Here is a 21,270-nt window from a genome sequence, read left to right on the forward strand (position 1 = left end):
TTTGTTTGTTTGCTTGAACGTGCTTATCTTAGGAACCAGTAAATTGAATCGATTTGAAAAAATATCTGAGTATTATAAAGCCCATTTATCGAGGATGGCTACAGTATTTATCCGATCGCGGGAAGAAGTCACCTCAGGACAGGAGTTTAAACAGGGAACAGTATCAATTTAAAGTACCTCCATTCTAAATGAATTTATTCAACTCAGCAAAACGAGACATTAAATATACCTGAACTAATATTAAATAGTAGTAAGCAAGCTTAGCTAAAATCTATTTGACACATAATTTTGTATCTTAACCAACTCCTATATAGTTAACTACTTATTAAACACATGATTTATCAAAAAACATACTTACACCACTTCCCAAACGACATCCTTATCACTGTGCGTTGATAAGCCATTTGACCCCTAACCTCTGGAATGAAAGACTCATTAGCAACTGACCAATTTATCCTGACCTCTCGGTACCCATACAATCACTTCTAAATACTACAAATTACTACAGAGCAGAGGGGAGGGGCAGGTCAATGCATTTTGGCAAATAATCAATACAATTTCTTGAGAGGAACACACAAGGCCGCTTCGTTGAAAAATGTATGTAAAATGTTTTTAAAAATGTTGGAAGGAAAATAAATAAATATGGGATGTTATGATTGTTAATTTATTTGGTTAATATAAACATTGAATACTAATACTTAGAGTATCCGTATACTGCAAAATTGTAGTCGGCCGATAGTTTGTTTGGGCTCATAAAGCAGTATGAAGATGAATGGTAGTACGCATATTACAAAGATCAGGTTTACCCAGCCCATCGGGATGGTTCGAAAGAGCTACCACGGTTCTGGTAAACTATGGGCTCCAGAAGGAACATGGTGGGGTTTAGTCAGTAAGAGTCTGACACTCCCTCACGCTGCACCCACAGAGGGAGGGGTCATTTGATAATTTACCACAAAAAATAAAACTGAGAACCGAGCTACTTTCTTATTTCTATAGCTACTTAGTGCAAGATTCTGTAGATCGATATACATACATATGTCTCGTTCGGGAATTGAACCCGCAACCCACAGTCAATGATTGCTCAGTAGCGTTACCCATCGTGTTTTCAAATAGATGATCATGTCGTAAACCCATTTTTCATGTTAACATTATACTTACTAGAAGGTATAATTTTCAACCCGCATACACTAGTATTTTGAAAGGCAAACATTGACTACTTTTTTAACAACTTCAAATACTGACTTTGCTTATTTTTGTACAATTTCCACTTGTTTGAAAACAAGTCTTACCAAGGGATATCAGATGCCCATGTAACTAGATTAACTAGATCAGATTGGCAGCTACTCCATGTGGCAGACTGGTACTCAGCTGCACACAGTGAGACTGGAAGCCGACCCCAACATAGTTGGGGAAATACTAGATAGACTAACAAACAAACATTATTTAGAACTATTTTATCTAAGTAAGGATTTACAAACAATAATTTCGTAACTTAGTTCTTTATAACTGGTAAATGTTGTGGTTTGGCTTTATTATATAGAAAATGGTGCGAAACGTCATATTTTATTTAGTTATTATACTTTTATTGGATTATGGTAAGTTTTTTGTTTGTCTAAGGCTCCGAAAGTACTGAAACGAATTGAAAAATTATTTCATTGTTGGAAAGCTACACTTTTTCCGGGTAACTTAGGATACATTTTATCCAGGTATGGGTTCCCATAAGACGTGGGACGACGAGTGACGGGAAAACGGCTAGTTCATTATACAGATAAATTTAATTCTAAGAATGAAGCTAACTTTAAACTTTTTCCAGAATTTATTTGAATAAATGCCTACGAACTTACACCCAATTTATAAAGATCCTAATTTATTTCCAACTGTTTCCTTTTCAACCGATTTCCCAAAACGAAGGGGTCCTCAATTCGGATGTTTTTTTTTGTTACAGAAGTACTGGCCTTGGAAAAAGTTTCCAGACAGAAAAGGTTAGTAATTTATCCTGTTTTAAACACGCGTTTATTAGGTCGCCCTGTATGTAACTATGTAATGGAATCTAGATATTGGAAGGTAAATAATGTAACCATCTTCCAAGGATCGTAGCGTCATGAAAATTGGTAGCTGTATGTGGTTCTGACTACGAGTTCTGATGACAATTCAATAATATGTCACTGTCGTACCCGTACCATAGCTGTGTTTAGACTTGTAATGAACTTTGACTATTTTTACAATGCGTGTTTTTAGTCTTTTTTTGAACTGTTGAATTATATGTATACAGCTTTTTAAAATAAAAATTGCATAATTTCAGATGCATAGTAATACAAAAGCAGACAGGTGGCAAGGCGGACAGCGGCGAGGGTTCTGATGATGAAGACTACGACTTCAAGAGACCGGAGCCCAAAGCGCCTCTTCCTGACAGACTCCGTAATGACAAGAGTGATGGGTTTCAGAGGAAGAATGATGTTGAGGTATGTTGAAGAGTAGATAGCGTAGAAGAAGATATCTGTTGCCATGCTAGAAGGAGGGGGTTCAATTGCCGCCACTGAATAAAAAGTACTAATTTCTGTGAAGTTTGTTCTCCACCGCTTCTTCATTCCAACCATTACACTGGGTAGTACTGAAATTGGGTTTTAAGGGTGCTGTATTCTTGTAATATTTTACGTGAAATAGTACTAATGTAATAGCCTAATACATATAGATAGGTATAATAAGCTTAGTTTAATCCTTTTTCACTCTTATTAATAAACACGGATTAAAATAAACACCAAGGAATAAGAAAGGAATAACCATACATTTTCATGGGTTTACATGGATTAACTTTAGGTACCTACTCCGTTTATAAATCAGAGGTACTAAGTAATTTTGTAATTGATTAATTTTGATCAGTCGATAATTTTATCGGTATCTTGATAAATATGAAAATGTATAGGAGCGCGCGCACATTGTAACTGAATGTAATTTTCAACTATCAACCCTCTAAAAAACAAAAAAAAACACGCCTCAACTTTTTTTACAATAATGTGCATAACAGTACTTAACCTAACTATTAAAATATTTAAAAATAAAGGACCCTCTCACCCCGTTTATCCCCTCTAACGGCGCGGATAATCACGGTAGGGTGTGAAAACTTCAAAAATAGCTGAACAAGGGTCGCTAATACTTTTAAAATCTCATCACCCTTGACTGATCTGAATTATTTAAGGGGTTTTTACCCTTTTTAGGGTTCCGGTACGAAATTGTGATGAAAGAACCCATGTGATATGGGACATAAAAGTTCATTATAAAATCATTTGGCAAAAAATATAAGATTTATTTATCATTTTTGTCTAAAAAGACAAAAAGGAAAAATGTTACTTAGATACTAAACCAAGTAGCAAAGACCAAGAATTACTTCTGAATAAGAATCTTTCTAACTCGAGGATAAATTAGCTTCCCTAACAGTGAAATAATTTTCAAATCAGTTCAGTAGAGTTTTGGAGCCTTTATTTATACAAATAAAAAAGATTTCCTCTTTATTACATAATACCTATAGATTAGTGTAGATTTTTATTTTAAAATCCGATAAGTTCAAACTCTCCCTTCTTATAAATTAGTAAAAGTATAGATTTTTCTCTCAAACTCCGGAACCCTTTATCCACAAGTCGGACTCATGCTTTACCGATTTTTTTAGCTAATGAAGCTAAAGGGTAGTTTGGTTATGCATTTTAATGCTTCAGTAATTGGAGCGAGGTCAGTAAGCGGATGGGTGGCTTTTTAGCACAGTAGCCGGTGTGAAATCAATTTTTTTACGCTCGTGTGGGTTTTTAAATTTTAATGTATTTTTAGTGAGGATTTATGGTGTAAATGTATGTCAAAATAGAGCACTGATTGAGGATGAAAATTGTGGGGGACATACTTTTTGCGTTGCATATTTTTTGGTAATTTATTATATTTGCCATACCCGAATAAAAAATTGCTTATTTACTTTCTATTCTAATTGGATCAGCTTTCTTGCTTGCTATCAATGTTCTTTTTTTAATAACTGATTTCAATATTCAATTATAGTATACGTACTTAGGAAAATTATGTATGGAACTTAATGCTCAGATTTTTATCGTATTCACTTTTAACAGGTGTTTGAACATACATATATTCTTACACGCATTTATAGTGCAGCTTAACCTTTCAGATACTTACTTACCAATTAAGTAACTAACATGTAGTTTTTCCTTTTCAGACTATTCCTCCTGAATTACTGAAGTATAAGGCACCGAGCAAAGCTATGTATCGGCGACTGAGGATGAAGAATCGGCTGTTAAGAAACCATTTTGATATGGGAAAAGCCTAGGCGGATGATATGAAAAACGACAATCGCAAATGGGAATAAATATAAACGCTTAAAATAAGATCTTATTCATTCTTGTATTTAGGTAGGTACCTACTAACTTGGATTCAGCTGTAGTAGTATTTTAGGTAGTCGCTTATAATAGTTAGATCTTGTCAAAGTGTGTATTCAATCTACTAAATCATTGAATAAATTAATCAAAAATAACTTTGTTTTATTTATATTTTTTTATGGCTAATGGCCGTTGAATAAGGGCCAGGCCATATTACCGTCCCGTCTACCACTCCACCCTTATAATTTGGTTTACATTTTACAAACTCACTTTTTTTATTAAGTTGCAGTATCGCTAACTAAAACTCACATAAAATCTAGGGAAATATACTAAAATAAAACCATAGTAACACTGTTATACATATTTTATTAATAATAATAAAATCAAAATTCAATACTAAACATTTTTATTAATATTTACAATCACAACTCAACTTCGGAATTATTATATTACTAGCATTTGCTTCTCGTTACAATTTAAATATTTATAAAATTAAATTAAAACAACAAATAAAATACTTATTTAAAAAATTATTAAAGTGAATTTGTCAAAAAAAACAATGAATTCGTTCCATATTTAAAAAGTACACAACTCACTTTTTAAAATACACTCAAAGTACGCAACTCACTTTTTTACAACGTATATACTAAACATACGTATACATACATATTGCGTAGACCAAAAATACTTAATTTACGTATAAAATATTTCAAATGTGTACCTACAGTATAATTATCTAGCGATCTGTAACAGTTTTTAAAATATATTCCTTATATTTAGTTTTATATTCAATCTAAGCCGTTTTTCGAATGTATAGAGTGACCATCTGAACCCAACAGTGTTAGAAAAAAACTAGGAGCAAATGGATATTTGGTACTTTTACGTATAAATTAAATATATTCAACCAAAACTTGCATGTCTACGTGAAATGTCACTTTGTACATTGGTAGTCACTTTATACATTCGATGTCAGGACAATATTTGGCAGTATTAAAAAATCCTACAGCTCTATAATGCATGTTACATAATCACTTTATGTATCTCCTCTGAAATCGTTTTAAAAAAAACTCTTGAATTAATATGTTCCATACATTCATAATGCTCATATGCTATGTGAATAATTAGCATCAGCCAGCGATCTCAACCCCGTTCCGTGGGAACTACTCGGCGTACTCGGGAATCCCACATACCTCTCTCCCATCCCCCGACGGGGATGCATTTTTAGCCCAGCGACAAGAAAAAGACAGGGTAGCCTATAGTCTTCTTCAATAAATAAACCGAACTAGTAGCTCCCGATATTAGCTCGTTCAAGTTTGCTCTGCTTTTACAATATTAGTATAAGTATATTAACTAAGGAGTAAATCTTTTGAAATATAAAAAATCTAAGGAATTTAGCCTACCTATAGGAATTCACAAAAGTTAACTTGCCACTGTATTGAAATTTTTAAAGAATAACATGCATTACAGAAGCTATTCCATTTAACATGAAAACATAGCCACGATCTTTCTTTCTGCTGCAAATGACATGTTGTACATTTAATGTACAGTATGACTATCATATACATATTACAAAGGCCGAGTGGTCATAATAGCAACTTCTCTTAGGATCTTTACTTAAGTATATGGTGTTAAATTTCAGAATAGCACAGTTATTTGAGGAGCACAATAATGTTTTTGAGTGTGTCTCGCGCGTGTATAAGTACCTTTAGTATATTTTGACTAAGTAACTTGAATTTATAGTCTGGTCACTAGATCATATGCTGAGCCGTGACCCTGTTGGTACAAAATTTTGCAAATTTTTGTTGCTATTTTATTTTTATCTGTGTCTTTTATTGTTTTACTTTTATTTTGATGTTATTTTACTAGTAGCTAAGTTCAGAGCGGTAAAGTAATTTGACGACAAGTATGCATTAAAATTTTTGTTATTCAACATGTCATAAGAAGCAGTTAGTATACTCATTATACCAACATTACAACATAAATTAAACTACATATATAATCATAATACATATAATTATTATTTACATTATATAAGAACACAGTTTTATTTGTATTTTACTTTGTCTTAAAAATATAACTAATATTTTTTATTTACTAAATGTCGTATCATTTTATTTCATTTTAAATTCGTTGCTGTTAGAAAGTTTTGTTTGGTTTAATTTCAAATGATTTATGTATCTATAACCTATAAGTATCCTATTTCAGAATCTAAGATGATCGGTGTACTAAGTTTCATTGAAATCGGTTCAGTAGTTTTGGCGTTAAAGCGTAACAGACAGAAAAAAAATACTTTCGTATTTTTAGTATAGATAGGCCACTATATTCTAGTACTTTTTCAGTAATTTATCTTTTCTTTGGCACATGTTCTTTTGGCTTATTTGAAAAAAGTTGGTCGTAAAATTTTATTTAGTAAAAATAACATTATTTACTTTAATATGAAACTTAAAAAATAAATTAAAAAACGATAAAATTCTTTCAGTATACCATACAGCCATCTTAAAATAAATATGTAATACTTATAAAATGAAAAGAGCACATTTGTGATTTTCTTAAATGTATTTATGTGTTAAACATGCTATCGCCTTTTTTATTTAAAGTATGAAATAGTAACATCTATTTAATACCAGAATTAGATGAAGTATTGACAGAAATAGTCTACAGTCCAAAACGGATAATCTTTTTTTGACCATTTTCAGGTTTCTAAGTAACAGCCGCAAGAGTAGTTCTGTCATAAGGTTCATCATCTGTCTAGCCTTTTCCCAACTATGTTGGGGCCGCCTTGCAGTCTAACCAGATGCGGCTGAGTACCAATGATTTACAAGAAGCGACTGCCTGGTTAGGATCGACTGCCTGGTCAAGCAAGCAATATTTAGTGACCATCTACAATGAGTTCCTTTGGCAGTCGCAGAAGTCAGAAAGTCTGACAACTGGTCTTACCTAAGGTTGCGTTTTGTTACCCGGGTAACTGAGATGAAGAGGTCAGATAGGCAGGCACTCCATATGGCACACTGGTACTCAACTGCATGCGGTTAGACTGGAAGCCGACCCCAACATAGTTGAAAAGCTAGGCAGATAATCTGTCAAATTACTTTTCAATTCTAGCATGAATTACAAAAATAAACAAGAAAATACATACCCGTTAAAAAATCACCACACACAGAAAAAAAAATACATAAAAAAATGTCTTCCATTTATTTTTTAAACATTTATTAAAATAACACTTTCGCTTACAACACTCTTTTACAATTTCATCTTGTATTTTACATTAAGTAACACTGTATTTTACATTTTTCTACGACTTTTACAAGTCGTAACACTGTATTTTACATTTTTTGTCGACTTTTACAAGTCGTAACACTAGGCCTTTTTGACTATTTGACACGTGCTTTCAACGCAGGTGTGAACATTTTAGGTTACGCCACTATTTGAACGTGTTTTTTTTCTCTGGGCTCTTTCAAAACGTATGAAGTCGTTCTTCTGAGAGAACCTACGGAATCTGTGAAAAGAATTATGGTGTTAATTTTTGTTTTAAAAGATAATTATAAGTCGAATTAATCAATTATTGTTGTATTGTTTATGTAAGTATAATATACAGTATGTAGCTGTTTTCTTTCATTTCATTCTTTTTACACACTGTCTACATCTCTTTTATGGTCTCTGCACACAGCGGGCGCGGCGCGGCGGGACGGGACGGCGACGCGACAAAATGTACTAGATCGTCGCGTCCCGTCGCGCCGAGCGGGACGGGTCTGTGTGATGTCGTCCGTAATATCTAGTACATTACAACTGCTCAGCGTCGCGTCGCCGTCCCGTCCCGCCGCGCCGCGCCCGCTGTGTGCAGAGACCATTATTCTCATTTTCTTTTCGCAGGTATGCTGGAAGATATTTCTTTAGAAGTAAGCATTACCTTTGTAAATTGTTTCTTTCCTGTCTTCTTTCTTTATTATACGTGTGTACAAAAATTCATAAATAAAAGATAAATGATAAAGATAAAAGATAAAAGATAAAAGATAAAAGATAAGAGATAAGAGATAAGAGATAAAAGATAAAAGATAAAAGATAAAAGATAAAAGATAAAAGATAGCACTTACTATGTAGCGTGGGATGGTGTGGGCGAGGCCGCGCGGGCGAGGCGGGCGCGGAGGCGGCGGGCGCGGGGGCGCGCCCGGCGCGGCGCTACGACCAGCGCAGCTCCTTCAGCTCCACGCTGCTGCTGCGAGAGTGCTGCGGGGACACAGAAGGGCGATGGTAAGAGCACCGCTCGAACGCGCGGTCAGGCGGTGTACAGTTATCGGCACGGATATTGAGCCCTGACCTTCACCTGCGCAGAAGCGATTTACTGCCTTATTGCCTTATGCGTACGGGTGCGCAAAGCGATCCCCACTCTTCCGCCGAGAGCTCAATATCCGTGCCGGTAACTGTACGTGTATCTCTCATCAACGGATCTAATACAGGTCAATGCGACATGAGATCCGCTTCACCGCCTACCGCGGCGGTGCGCGGTGCCGTGTGTTAATCACCTAAATTGCTTTATCTTTGTAGTAATGACTAGCTTCTGCCAGCGGTTTCACCCGCATCCCGTGGGAACTACTTCCCGTACCGGGATAAAAAGTAGCCTATAGCCTTCCTCGATAAATGGGCTATCTAACACTGAAAGAAATTTTCAAATCGGACCAGTAGTTTCGGAGATTAGCGCGTTCAAACAGACAAACAAACTCTTCAGCTTTATAATATTAGTATAGATCATGATACAAGCCTTTTCTTATATCGTCCCACTGCTGGGCTGCGGCCTCCTCTCACACGGAGAAGGATTGATATACATAAGAGAGTTTATAAGGGGAGTACATAAGAGAGTTTATAAGAGGAGTACATAAGGGAGTATATGTGTAAGAGGAGTACATAAAAGAGTTTATACGAGGGGTATATAAGAGAGTACATGAGATGAGTACATAAGAGGAGTATATATAAGAGAGTATATAACAGGAGTACATAAGATGAGTACATGAGAGAGTATATAAGAGGAGTACATAAGAAAGTACTTGAGATGAGTACATAAGATACTTAGCTCCTGAAGTGGAAGGTATATCCTCACCTGATATCTAGAAGTAGCGGGAGGCACGTGTGTGGCAGGCGAGCACCTGGAACACCCAGGTCTGAGCACTGTCCTGCTGGAGGAGCCGCCTCGCATCGCTGTACGTAGCTCCTGAAGTGGAAGGTATATCCTCACCTGATATCTAGAAGTAGCGGGAGGCACGTGTGTGGCAGGCGAGCACCTGGAACACCCAGGTCTGAGCACTGTCCTGCTGGAGGAGCCGCCTCGCATCGCTGTACGTAGCTCCTGAAGTGGAAGGTATATCCTCACCTGATATCTAGAAGTAGCGGGAGGCACGTGTGTGGCAGGCGAGCACCTGGAACACCCAGGTCTGAGCACTGTCCTGCTGGAGGAGCCGCCTCGCATCGCTGTACGTAGCTCCTGAAGTGGAAGGTATATCCTCACCTGATATCTAGAAGTAGCGGGAGGCACGTGTGTGGCAGGCGAGCACCTGGAACACCCAGGTCTGAGCACTGTCCTGCTGGAGGAGCCGCCTCGCATCGCTGTACGTAGCTCCTGAAGTGGAAGGTATATCCTCACCTGATATCTAGAAGTAGCGGGAGGCACGTGTGTGGCAGGCGAGCACCTGGAACACCCAGGTCTGAGCACTGTCCTGCTGGAGGAGCCGCCTCGCATCGCTGTACGTAGCTCCTGAAGTGGAAGGTATATCCTCACCTGATATCTAGAAGTAGCGGGAGGCACGTGTGTGGCAGGCGAGCACCTGGAACACCCAGGTCTGAGCACTGTCCTGCTGGAGGAGCCGCCTCGCATCGCTGTACGTAGCTCCTGAAGTGGAAGGTATATCCTCACCTGATATCTAGAAGTAGCGGGAGGCACGTGTGTGGCAGGCGAGCACCGGGAACACCCAGGTCTGAGCACTGTCCTGCTGGAGGAGCCGCCTCGCATCGCTGTACGTAGCTCCTGAAGTGGAAGGTATATCCTCACCTGATATCTAGAAGTAGCGGGAGGCACGTGTGTGGCAGGCGAGCACCGGGAACACCCAGGTCTGAGCACTGTCCTGCTGGAGGAGCCGCCTCGCATCGCTGTACGTAGCTCCTGAAGAGTACATAATATAAGAGAACAACAATATAAGGGTTAGAGAAGAGGACAAGTTCTTAAATATAGATTCCTAGGAATTAATGGGGTTTCTAATGCCAGATTTATTTCTAGAAAACTTTTAGTAAACAAATTATTAGTGTAAGAAGCCTTTTATCGCTTCCAATAATGATGACCAAGATTTCATAAAATCTTGGTCGGTAATTCATGATTATCACAATAACTGATTTTAATAAAACAAAGGTGGCTATTGTGGCTAAACAAAAATTCGAAATGAAAAAAATCCAAAAACACCGACAACATAAATGTCAGTTTTGTTGGAACAACCGTTTACTATTTTTATTTAGCCTAAAAAATAGTATGTATTCAACTGACCTGTCCCATTTCACTACAGAGCGACTGCCTGCCCTGCGAGGCGTTTTTCTTGGTGTTCCAGCAGAACTCCAGGATTGCTACCACTATGGCCAGAGCTAGACCGCAGAGTAGGGTGACGAATACCCCACCTGGAAGTAAAGAAGTTTGTGTTAGGAGATGAAGATGAAGTGTAGAAAAAACACAGATTGCATTTCGAAAAACTTAGACACACACACACAAACAGAAGCTGTTGGCATTCCTTTTCTAAATAAATAAATAAACTTAGATATAACTTTATCAAAACGGACTGATTTAGCATAGAATTATACTTGTATTGTACAAAAAATATGTACGCGTTGGTGCTATACTATTTATTTATATGTGTTATTATTTATTATGTACCAAAGTATTCTTATGTATTTTGGAAGGCCAGAAATAATCAAAACTCTATCTGTTAGTGTCAAACACATAGTCCCTAAATCACCTCTATTCCTTCTTCTGAGTTTTTCACAGGAGTGTCAGACTCTTACTGACTATCATAATTCACTGATGTTTCTTCTGGGTGCCCTAGTGTTTCAGGACCAAAATTTTCGATAGTCACGATGTCGATGCCTGTCATGTTCAGCCCTTGCATTTGAAAGCCGCAGTATCTTTTTTGATCAATTTCTCAGCTTTGACAGGACCTATATACCTTAAGCTATGTATTTCATAACAATCTTACCAATATTCTGCACTCCGAGCGGGTTGGCCTTGCTGTCCTTGCCGTCCCTGTTGCAGACGTCGCCGGTGTTCTTCCACCACTTGTCGTACAGGATCTGTATGACGCCCTTCTCCTGCAGCTCTAGGATCGCTAAGGAGATCTTGTCTATCTTCTACTCTCAACTTACCAATATTCTGCACTCCGAGCGGGTTGGCCTTGCTGTCCTTGCCGTCCCTGTTGCAGACGTCGCCGGTGTTCTTCCACCACTTGTCGTACAGGATCTGTATGACGCCCTTCTCCTGCAGCTCTAGGATCGCTAGGGAGATCTTGTCGCGCCATGGACTGCCTTTCCATGTTGCTATGCCGTAGCCCTGAAATTTTGAGGTGTATTTTATGTATTAAACACGTAATGGAAAAAAAGGTATTTGGAAGCGAGCTGCAAACTATAACTGCCGGTATAACTACTGGCTTACCTATATGAAATGGCAGCGGCAACAGCGTGTGCTGTCAACCATCTACCATTCAGCTGTCGACTGCTTTCATGCAGTCGCGCCTTTAAGGACACCTTAGTAGGTAATTCGATTCGATGGGTAATCGCAAATCAGATGTACATCATATTCTTTGTAAGACATAGTTCAATTTTATTATTTGCAGATATTTTTTTGCTCAAAATAAACAATTTATATAGAATGACTGGAAACCGACCCCAATATAGTTAACAACATAGTTGGGAAAAAGGTTCGAGATGTTGTAGAATGAGTGGCAAGGATAATTATATTTTTTTTCACTACCTAATTGCCAATAACTTTCCTCTTACCTTAGAATCCAACAGCCCCCCGATTTGCGTCAGATTACAGTCTCTCTGCACCCTATGGTCCAGCATGGTGGACTCCATGAGGAACGCGTAGTTCCCCGCGAGGACCCTCCTCACCCCCTCCTCGTAGGAGGAGACCAGAGCTTGGAGGGAAATCAGTTAAATCCTGGAAATGACCTGATCTACCACTCATGTCTCTCTTACCTTAGAATCCAACAGTCCCCCGATCTGCGTCAGATTACAGTCTCTCTGCACCCTATGGTCCAGCATGGTGGACTCCATGAGGAAGGCGTAGTTCCCCGCGAGGACCCTCCTCACCCCCTCCTCGTAGGAGGAGACCAGCGCGGGGGGGGAGGCGCTAGACATATGCTCCCACATCTTCTGGTAGATGTCGATGTTTGAGTCCTGGGGATGGGAGAGAAGAATTATTTGAAGATAATATTGAGTCATAAGGATAATGAATCACTGCTTGGGAAACATAAGAAACATTCTATGAGTGATGATGATATTAATAGTCTTACAAAGCTCATTTGTTGTTTCACATTAACACTATAGCATGATGAAAATGTAATGGGCGACATATAAAACAACTTACATAATGCCAAAGATCCTGATAACAAAATTACTAAAAAGATACTTACACTTCAATTTAAGCCTAATAGCTACTAATCCTGGTAGAAGACCTCAGAATTGTTATTTAGCCTGGCAGTAAGTGAGTAAGAAAAGTGATCTATTTCTTTAAGATGCCCCTCCTGGATGACCTCTTCCGGTAGGTGCAGTCTGCAGTGAGAGGATCTGTCAGACTTTTACTGACTAAAACTGTTCCTTCTTGAGTCCCTCGAATAATCCCACAGCCCCAGCAGGCTTTGGCCCTAAAGAGACTTATGAGGGACCCTGAAATTGGGCCCCTGAAATTGGGCCATAAAGCCTTTATACCAACTTACCCGGAAGAAGGACATGGTGGAGCCGCCATTAAGAGTGCCGTAATGTATGTGATGCTGCGCCGCCAGGTCGGCCGCGCTCTGTATGGGCAGCACTGTTCGCTCCACCGTGAGGAAGGCGGCCAGGTTCGCCGTGTAGGATATATACGTACCAAGGCTAAGGTAACTCTTTTGAACAATCCTACAGCTCCAACAATATTTGGCTCTAAAGGACCTTCTAATGGACCCTAAAATTGACTCTTAGAGCGTATATGTACCAAGTCATGTACCAGGGTTAAGGTAACTCTTCCGAACGATCCCGATGCCCCAATAGGCTTTGGCCCTATGGGACCCTAAAATTGGGCCATAAAGCATGTATATGCTATGGTCTTTTACCGACTAAAACCCACCATGTTCCTTCTTGAGTCCCTTATGTACCAGGGTCGGAGTAACTCTTTCGACATCCCGGAGCCTTTGGCTCTAAAGGACCTTCTAATGGACGCCGAAATTGACTCTTAGAGCGTCTTAGACCAACTTACCAACCAGCGCCGGCAATCTTTGGCCCTAAAGAGACCTTCTGAGGGACCCTGAAAGTGGCATATAGAGGCTGTATATTCCACTTACCCTGAAGAAAGACATGGTGGAGCCGCCATTAAGCGTGCCGTAGTGTATGTGATGCTGCGCCGCCAGGTCGGCCGCGCTCTGTATGGGCAGCACTGTTCGCTCCACCGTGAGGAAGGCGGCCAGGTTCGCCGTGTACGAGGACAGGATGATGAGCGTGAAGAACCACCAGATTCCGCCTACTATGCGGGTGGATGTTGCCTGGAAGAAATATAGTTCAAGCTTTTGTAGTGTTATCACACCAGAAGAAATTAAGGTTGGTTTTTCCGAGGGGTAGCACTCGGATCGCGTGGGTGTTATGCGTTTAGGCGCGATAGCAGTTGTCGATTCATCGACAATATAAGAGTCAGTTTTCTTATAACAACTGTTTATTATAATTTTTCAGGAGCAAACTGAAGTTTATGTTGTCGGTGAACTTGGACCTGTATGATTCATCATCATGAAACTAACTTTAAAAACACAGAAGGTAATCATCCTTATAGAAATGAAAATTGTGGAAATAAATGATATTGATATTGCCACAAACAGAAATAATATTATAGCCTGAAAAAAATTATTACATTACGTACTTTTCAAGGAAAAAAAAATATGAAGAAGTAAATTTAAGTGGTTCCATCGATAAAGTATGGTCAAATACATATTAATTTTATCTGCAAATTAGATCCGCGCTATGAGAGTGTAGGACACAGGCACAGACACAGGTCATGTTATGGTAATATGTCCTGCGCAGCTGGCTGATTTCATTACATGAGAATAACCGCCGTTGCCGATAATCGGCTAGGAGTACATCATCCTCATCAGATCTTATCTATATGAAAACACTTATTACTTCACAGCGGTACAGTTAAAACCTAAATCCCTTCTTACCTTAGGATTAAGCCCTGAGCCCTGCCTCAAGAAGGTGCCGGTGATGAACCAGAAGGAGTTGCACACGCTGAACTGATTCGTCAGCAGCTTCGTCTCATGACCGCACACGTGAGTGCTTGTAGACCTAGAAGATATGGTCAAGTACATATTTGATACGTCAAAATATAAGAAAATTGGATATGGGAGAAAGTAAAAGCCGGTCTACAGCGGGTTAGGCTCGCATAGGAAGGAAGCCATGCGATTGTCTCTGTGAAATTGCCAAAAATTACATTTGTTGGATGGGAGCTCCCGAAAAATTCATTTAGGTAGATATTCTAATTTTTTGTATTTTTGTGGTCTGTGTAAAAATTATTTAACTATTCATGAAATACAGCCTGATGACTGACGGACAGACGGACGGCTTATTTCAGACACGATGCATGTTGTAGCCATGTATAGGAAATACCAAATTAAAATCATTTTAAAAGAAAAACTAGCCTGTAAAAAATTTCAACCTTTTTGCTAAATAAAACCATTTATCATTTCAGACCTCATAATACATAGAAATACAAGAAGCCACTTACCACTCATAAGGCGAGAACCTAGCCATGACGAAGAGAGTGAAGGATACTAATATGTATGCAGCTAGCACGTACAGCCAGATCTCTATGGCGAGGGGGTTTATAAACTGAATAAACACAAAAACCCTATAATAATACAAGAAGCCACTTACCACTCATAAGGCGAGAACCTAGCCATGACGAAGAGAGTGAAGGATACTAATATGTATGCAGCTAGCACGTACAGCCAGATCTCTATGGCGAGGGGGTTTATAAACTGAATAAACACAAAAACCCTATAATAATACAAGAAGCCACTTACCACTCATAAGGCGAGAACCTAGCCATGACGAAGAGAGTGAAGGATACTAATATGTATGCAGCTAGCACGTACAGCCAGATCTCTATGGCGAGGGGGTTTATAAACTGAATAAACACAAAACCCTATAATAATACAAGAAGCCACTTACCACTCATAAGGCGAGAACCTAGCCATGACGAAGAGAGTGAAGGATACTAATATGTATGCAGCTAGCACGTACAGCCAGATCTCTATGGCGAGGGGTTTATAAACTGAATAAACACAAAACCCTATAATAATACAAGAAGCCACTTACCACTCATAAGGCGAGAACCTAGCCATGACGAAGAGAGTGAAGGATACTAATATGTATGCAGCTAGCACGTACAGCCAGATCTCTATGGCGAGGGGGTTTATAAACTGAATAAACACAAAACCCTATAATAATACAAGAAGCCACTTACCACTCATAAGGCGAGAACCTAGCCATGACGAAGAGAGTGAAGGATACTAATATGTATGCAGCTAGCACGTACAGCCAGATCTCTATGGCGAGGGGTTTATAAACTGAATAAACACAAAACCCTATAATAATACAAGAAGCCACTTACCACTCATAAGGCGAGAACCTAGCCATGACGAAGAGAGTGAAGGATACTAATATGTATGCAGCTAGCACGTACAGCCAGATCTCTATGGCGAGGGGGTTTATAAACTGAATAAACACAAAACCCTATAATAATACAAGAAGCCACTTACCACTCATAAGGCGAGAACCTAGCCATGACGAAGAGAGTGAAGGATACTAATATGTATGCAGCTAGCACGTACAGCCAGATCTCTATGGCGAGGGGTTTATAAACTGAATAAACACAAAACCCTATAATAATACAAGAAGCCACTTACCACTCATAAGGCGAGAACCTAGCCATGACGAAGAGAGTGAAGGATACTAATATGTATGCAGCTAGCACGTACAGCCAGATCTCTATGGCGAGGGGGTTTATAAACTGAATAAACACAAAACCCTATAATAATACAAGAAGCCACTTACCACTCATAAGGCGAGAACCTAGCCATGACGAAGAGAGTGAAGGATACTAATATGTATGCAGCTAGCACGTACAGCCAGATCTCTATGGCGAGGGGTTTATAAACTGAATAAACACAAAACCCTATAATAATACAAGAAGCCACTTACCACTCATAAGGCGAGAACCTAGCCATGACGAAGAGAGTGAAGGATACTAATATGTATGCAGCTAGCACGTACAGCCAGATCTCTATGGCGAGGGGGTTTATAAACTGAATAAACACAAAACCCTATAATAATACAAGAAGCCACTTACCACTCATAAGGCGAGAACCTAGCCATGACGAAGAGAGTGAAGGATACTAATATGTATGCAGCTAGCACGTACAGCCAGATCTCTATGGCGAGGGGGTTTATAAACTGAATAAACACAAAACCCTATAATAATACAAGAAGCCACTTACCACTCATAAGGCGAGAACCTAGCCATGACGAAGAGAGTGAAGGATACTAATATGTATGCAGCTAGCACGTACAGCCAGATCTCTATGGCGAGGGGGTTTATAAACTGAATAAACACAAAACCCTATAATAATACAAGAAGCCACTTACCACTCATAAGGCGAGAACCTAGCCATGACGAAGAGAGTGAAGGATACTAATATGTATGCAGCTAGCACGTACAGCCAGATCTCTATGGCGAGGGGGTTTATAAACTGAATAAACACAAAAACCCTATAATAATACAAGAAGCCACTTACCACTCATAAGGCGAGAACCTAGCCATGACGAAGAGAGTGAAGGATACTAATATGTATGCAGCTAGCACGTACAGCCAGATCTCTATGGCGAGGGGGTTTATAAACTGAATAAACACAAAACCCTATAATAATACAAGAAGCCACTTACCACTCATAAGGCGAGAACCTAGCCATGACGAAGAGAGTGAAGGATACTAATATGTATGCAGCTAGCACGTACAGCCAGATCTCTATGGCGAGGGGGTTGAGGAAGCTGAAGAGACGGGTCGGCTGGGAGGTTGGTACCTGGGGAAGAAAAAGAAGATATTTAAGTAGGCAAAAACATAGAAACCCACTTCACATAACACTGAAAGAGAAAACTTGTCAAATGGCTCTAGAAGTCGGTGTTTCCAGGTCTGGACTGTGCTAGCAACTACCAGAATTGCTATACCTACATATATAGAGGTACATATTTGATTTTCTGTCGTCGTCATTTGGTATGATCCAAACCTTTTCTTCGATTTCTCAGGGTTTCTATCATCATATTATGACCTGATGACAATGGGATCCAACTGCAAGTGTACTCTTTAAAATCCCATTGTTATTAAAATAAAAAGAAATAATTTTTCAAATCGATTCAGGCGTTTTCGTGAAATTGAGTAACAAAGATGACTGAATATACTCACTTTGAACAGTATTCCAATCCCGAGGTTCATGAAAGGCTTGGTGAAGTCTATGACCGCTTCCCGCGCGTAGTTGATCGTCATCGACGCTACTGCTATGTCGGCTTTCTGGAAATATAATACAGAAAATCAATCAGATAGACTAAACTAAAATGTTGTAGTTGAATCACCATTTATTTATACCGAATCGATCATAATAGGCTAGTTTCCTAAAAAATAATAATTAGTCCGTCTTGTAGATTGTCCAAAATTAAGCGATACGTATTTTTTCTTTTTTAAATTGGATCAGAACTTGTTAAGATATAGCGTGTTAAAGTTGAGTGTGACGTCACAAGTTGCTACAATTTTCAGGACACTGTGACGTAAAAGGCCCCCACTCCTAATTTTTGAAGTGTATTATCTTTGTCATTTTATGTTTAATTAAAAAAAGAAAAAATACGTATCCAATATTTTTTGATTATCTAAAAAGCGGACTAAATATTATTTCATTATTTCGACCCTGGACACTACCCTATAGTAAGCAAAGCTTGGCGCGGTCGAACCGTGGATGGGTGACCATTCGTCCTAACCTGTTCTTCCGTTCTTCGGAAGGCACGATAAATCGGTGCATCCCGGTCAACCGGCCGCAGCCGGTAGTGGAAGCTAGTAATATTAATATAGGACTTACCCTATCCATAAGCTCTCTAACTATCCCATTCCAGTGTCCAGTATCCGGGTCTCTAGCGCCGTACATGTTATCCGGGACGAGTCGCAGCCGGTAGTGGAAGCTAGTAATATTAATATAGATAGTACAAACACTTACCCTATCCATAAGCTCTCTAACTATCCCATTCCAGTGACCGGTATCCGGGTCTCTAGCGCCGTACATGTTATCCGGGACGAGCCGCAGCCGGTAGTGGAAGCTAGTAATATTAATATAGATAATATTATAGAGACTTACTCTATCCATAAGCTCTCTAACTATCCCATTCCAGTGACCGGTATCCGGGTCTCTAGCTCCGTACATGTTATCCGGGACGAGCCGCAGCCGGTAGTGGAAGCTAGTAATATTAATATAGATAATATTATAGAGACTTACTCTATCCATAAGCTCTCTAACTATCCCATTCCAGTGACCGGTATCCGGGTCTCTAGCTCCGTACATGTTATCCGGGACGAGCCGCAGCCGGTAGTGGAAGCTAGTAATATTAATATAGATAGTATAGAGACTTTACCTTATAAAGGTCGCCGTCGACGCTGGATGCAGGTCGCTTCTAACAGGTATCTGTGGAGATCTAAGGGGGAGGCCTATGTTCAGCAGTGGACGTCCTATAGCTGAGATGATGATGATGATGAGTATAGAGACTTACCCTAAGTACCAATGCAACTATTCTAAGTTTGTATGTACTTTCCAAGAATATCTTAGACAAGAATGGCTGATAAAAAGGCGAAGGAAAACATCTCGAGGAAACCTGGACTATTAAGTCTGAAATCACCAACCCGCATTGAGCAAGCGTGGTGATTAATGCTCAATCCTTCTCCGTGTGAGAGGAGGCCGCAGCCCAGCTGTGTGACGATAAAAAGGCTGTAGCAACATAACAACATAAACTTACTCTATCCATAAGCTCTCTAACTATCCCATTCCAGTGTCCAGTATCCGGGTCCCTGGCTCCATACATGTTATCCGGGACGAGCCGCAGCCGGTAGTGGAAGCCGGCCCGGGCCGCCACCCGGGCGAGGAGGTCGATGCAGAACCCCTCGAAACGGGCGTTACCTTGGAGATTCCAGCCTTCTTTTACCATTACGTAGGGTTTTTCCTGGAAATAATAAATCAAACCAAAATAAATATAGGGTAAGTACATAAGGGTGTATATAAGGACAATACATAAGGGAGTATATGAGGACAATACATAAGGGAGTATATGGGGAGAGTACACAAGGGAGTATATGAGGATAATACATAAGGGAGTATATGAGGACAGAACATAAGGGAGTATATGAGGACAGTACATAAGGAGTATACGAGGACAGTACATAAGGGAGTATATGAGGACAGTACGTAAGGGAGTATATGAGGAAAGTACATAAGGGAGTTTATGGGGTGAGTGCATCTATTAAGTAAATACATTTATTTATGTACAAAATTGGTACATTGGCGGACTTAATGCCGCAAGGCATTCTCTTCCAGTCAACCATCGGGTTAAAGGGAGAAAATAAATATGTACATAAGTTAGTACATAGGGTAAGTACATACATGAGGGAGTATATGAAGTAAGTACATAAGGGAGTATATGGAGTAAGTACATGAGGGAGTCTATGGCGAGTCTATTTGGCGTTCAAAAAGTGCTGATTTTCAGCCTACATTGAATAAAACCAGACCAGTTCACACTGATAATTTTCTTTTACATCTTCCTTTTCAAAATCTTCAACAGTATAAAAAATAAGGACCCCAACTTACCTCAACAGTGACAACCGTCAGCGTAACATTAGGTGGTGGATCCCTCGTGTAAGCTGCAGGGTCTGTGATAGCCAGACCCTCGGCCGGAGACCAGGTGCCGGAGACCACCATGCCCCCCTTCTCCCCTCCTGTGAGCCTCATGAGCTGCAGGTGGAAGTTCTTGCGGATACCTTGCTTGAATTCTAGGGGACCTGTGAGCCCGTGGGCTTGGATCTGGAAGTAATTGTTGAGAGACTTATTTTTGGAGATTCTTTATTGGTTCTTTAATTCGAGACTTTGATTGCGTAGTTCTTTTGTAAATTAAATTAGATTTGCGGAGACAATTTATCAATATTAACTACGTGATTTTGCCGTGATTCGATGAAAATGTCGTAAAAGGTTTCAACAAAAATGAGAATTGTTGCGAAAAAATTAATTTGAAAAGGAGAAAGACCAAAGAAGCTAGTGATATATATATGACCAAAGAAGCTAGTGATGATAGGTGATGACCACACATTACATACATGTTAGCAGTTTTCATCATTTTGTCTGTAAATGCAAGACTTTGTTGAAAAGATATTCAAAGCATATCACAAACATTTCGAGATAAGAAAAGGACTATTAAAAAATTTCAAAAGCAAGTGAAATAAGCCTATCTCAGAACACAAAAGACCCAGAAATACCTAAGTACACCTACTAGAATCCATTTTACCGACAAAAACCACTTTTAACTTTCAAAATTATTGTACGTGAAAGAACGTATC

At 39.4% G+C, this 21,270-nt stretch overlaps 2 protein-coding genes across 2 annotated transcripts in view; one reads left to right on the plus strand and one right to left on the minus strand.

The window, feature by feature from the left end:
- The first annotated feature begins 819 nt into the window (after window positions 1-819).
- On the plus strand, window positions 820-4,321 carry LOC135119139 (uncharacterized). The gene is made up of 4 exons (XM_064042836.1): window positions 820-889; window positions 1,946-1,982; window positions 2,303-2,462; window positions 4,211-4,321. Exons 1-4 carry the CDS (start codon window positions 820-822, stop codon window positions 4,319-4,321), a joined length of 378 nt encoding a protein of 125 aa, XP_063898906.1.
- A 3,208-nt stretch (window positions 4,322-7,529) lies between these two features.
- LOC110382123 (glutamate receptor ionotropic, kainate 2) overlaps window positions 7,530-21,270 on the minus strand; it is a 34,536-nt gene continuing 20,795 nt past the window's right edge. The window contains exons 10-21 of the mRNA XM_064042904.1: window positions 20,528-20,740; window positions 19,683-19,886; window positions 18,094-18,198; window positions 17,577-17,713; window positions 14,795-14,918; window positions 13,931-14,128; window positions 12,591-12,791; window positions 11,760-11,943; window positions 10,894-11,021; window positions 9,463-9,573; window positions 8,462-8,594; window positions 7,530-7,866 (exon numbers count right to left, since the gene is read on the minus strand). Of these exons, the coding sequence (XP_063898974.1) occupies window positions 8,547-8,594; window positions 9,463-9,573; window positions 10,894-11,021; window positions 11,760-11,943; window positions 12,591-12,791; window positions 13,931-14,128; window positions 14,795-14,918; window positions 17,577-17,713; window positions 18,094-18,198; window positions 19,683-19,886; window positions 20,528-20,740 (1,653 nt within the window). The 3' untranslated portion in view covers window positions 7,530-7,866; window positions 8,462-8,546. The remainder of the gene's footprint in view (window positions 7,867-8,461; window positions 8,595-9,462; window positions 9,574-10,893; window positions 11,022-11,759; window positions 11,944-12,590; window positions 12,792-13,930; window positions 14,129-14,794; window positions 14,919-17,576; window positions 17,714-18,093; window positions 18,199-19,682; window positions 19,887-20,527; window positions 20,741-21,270) is intronic.

This window comes from Helicoverpa armigera, chromosome 30 (genome assembly GCF_030705265.1).
Source record: "Helicoverpa armigera isolate CAAS_96S chromosome 30, ASM3070526v1, whole genome shotgun sequence".
In the NCBI taxonomy this organism is placed as follows: domain Eukaryota; kingdom Metazoa; phylum Arthropoda; class Insecta; order Lepidoptera; family Noctuidae; genus Helicoverpa; species Helicoverpa armigera.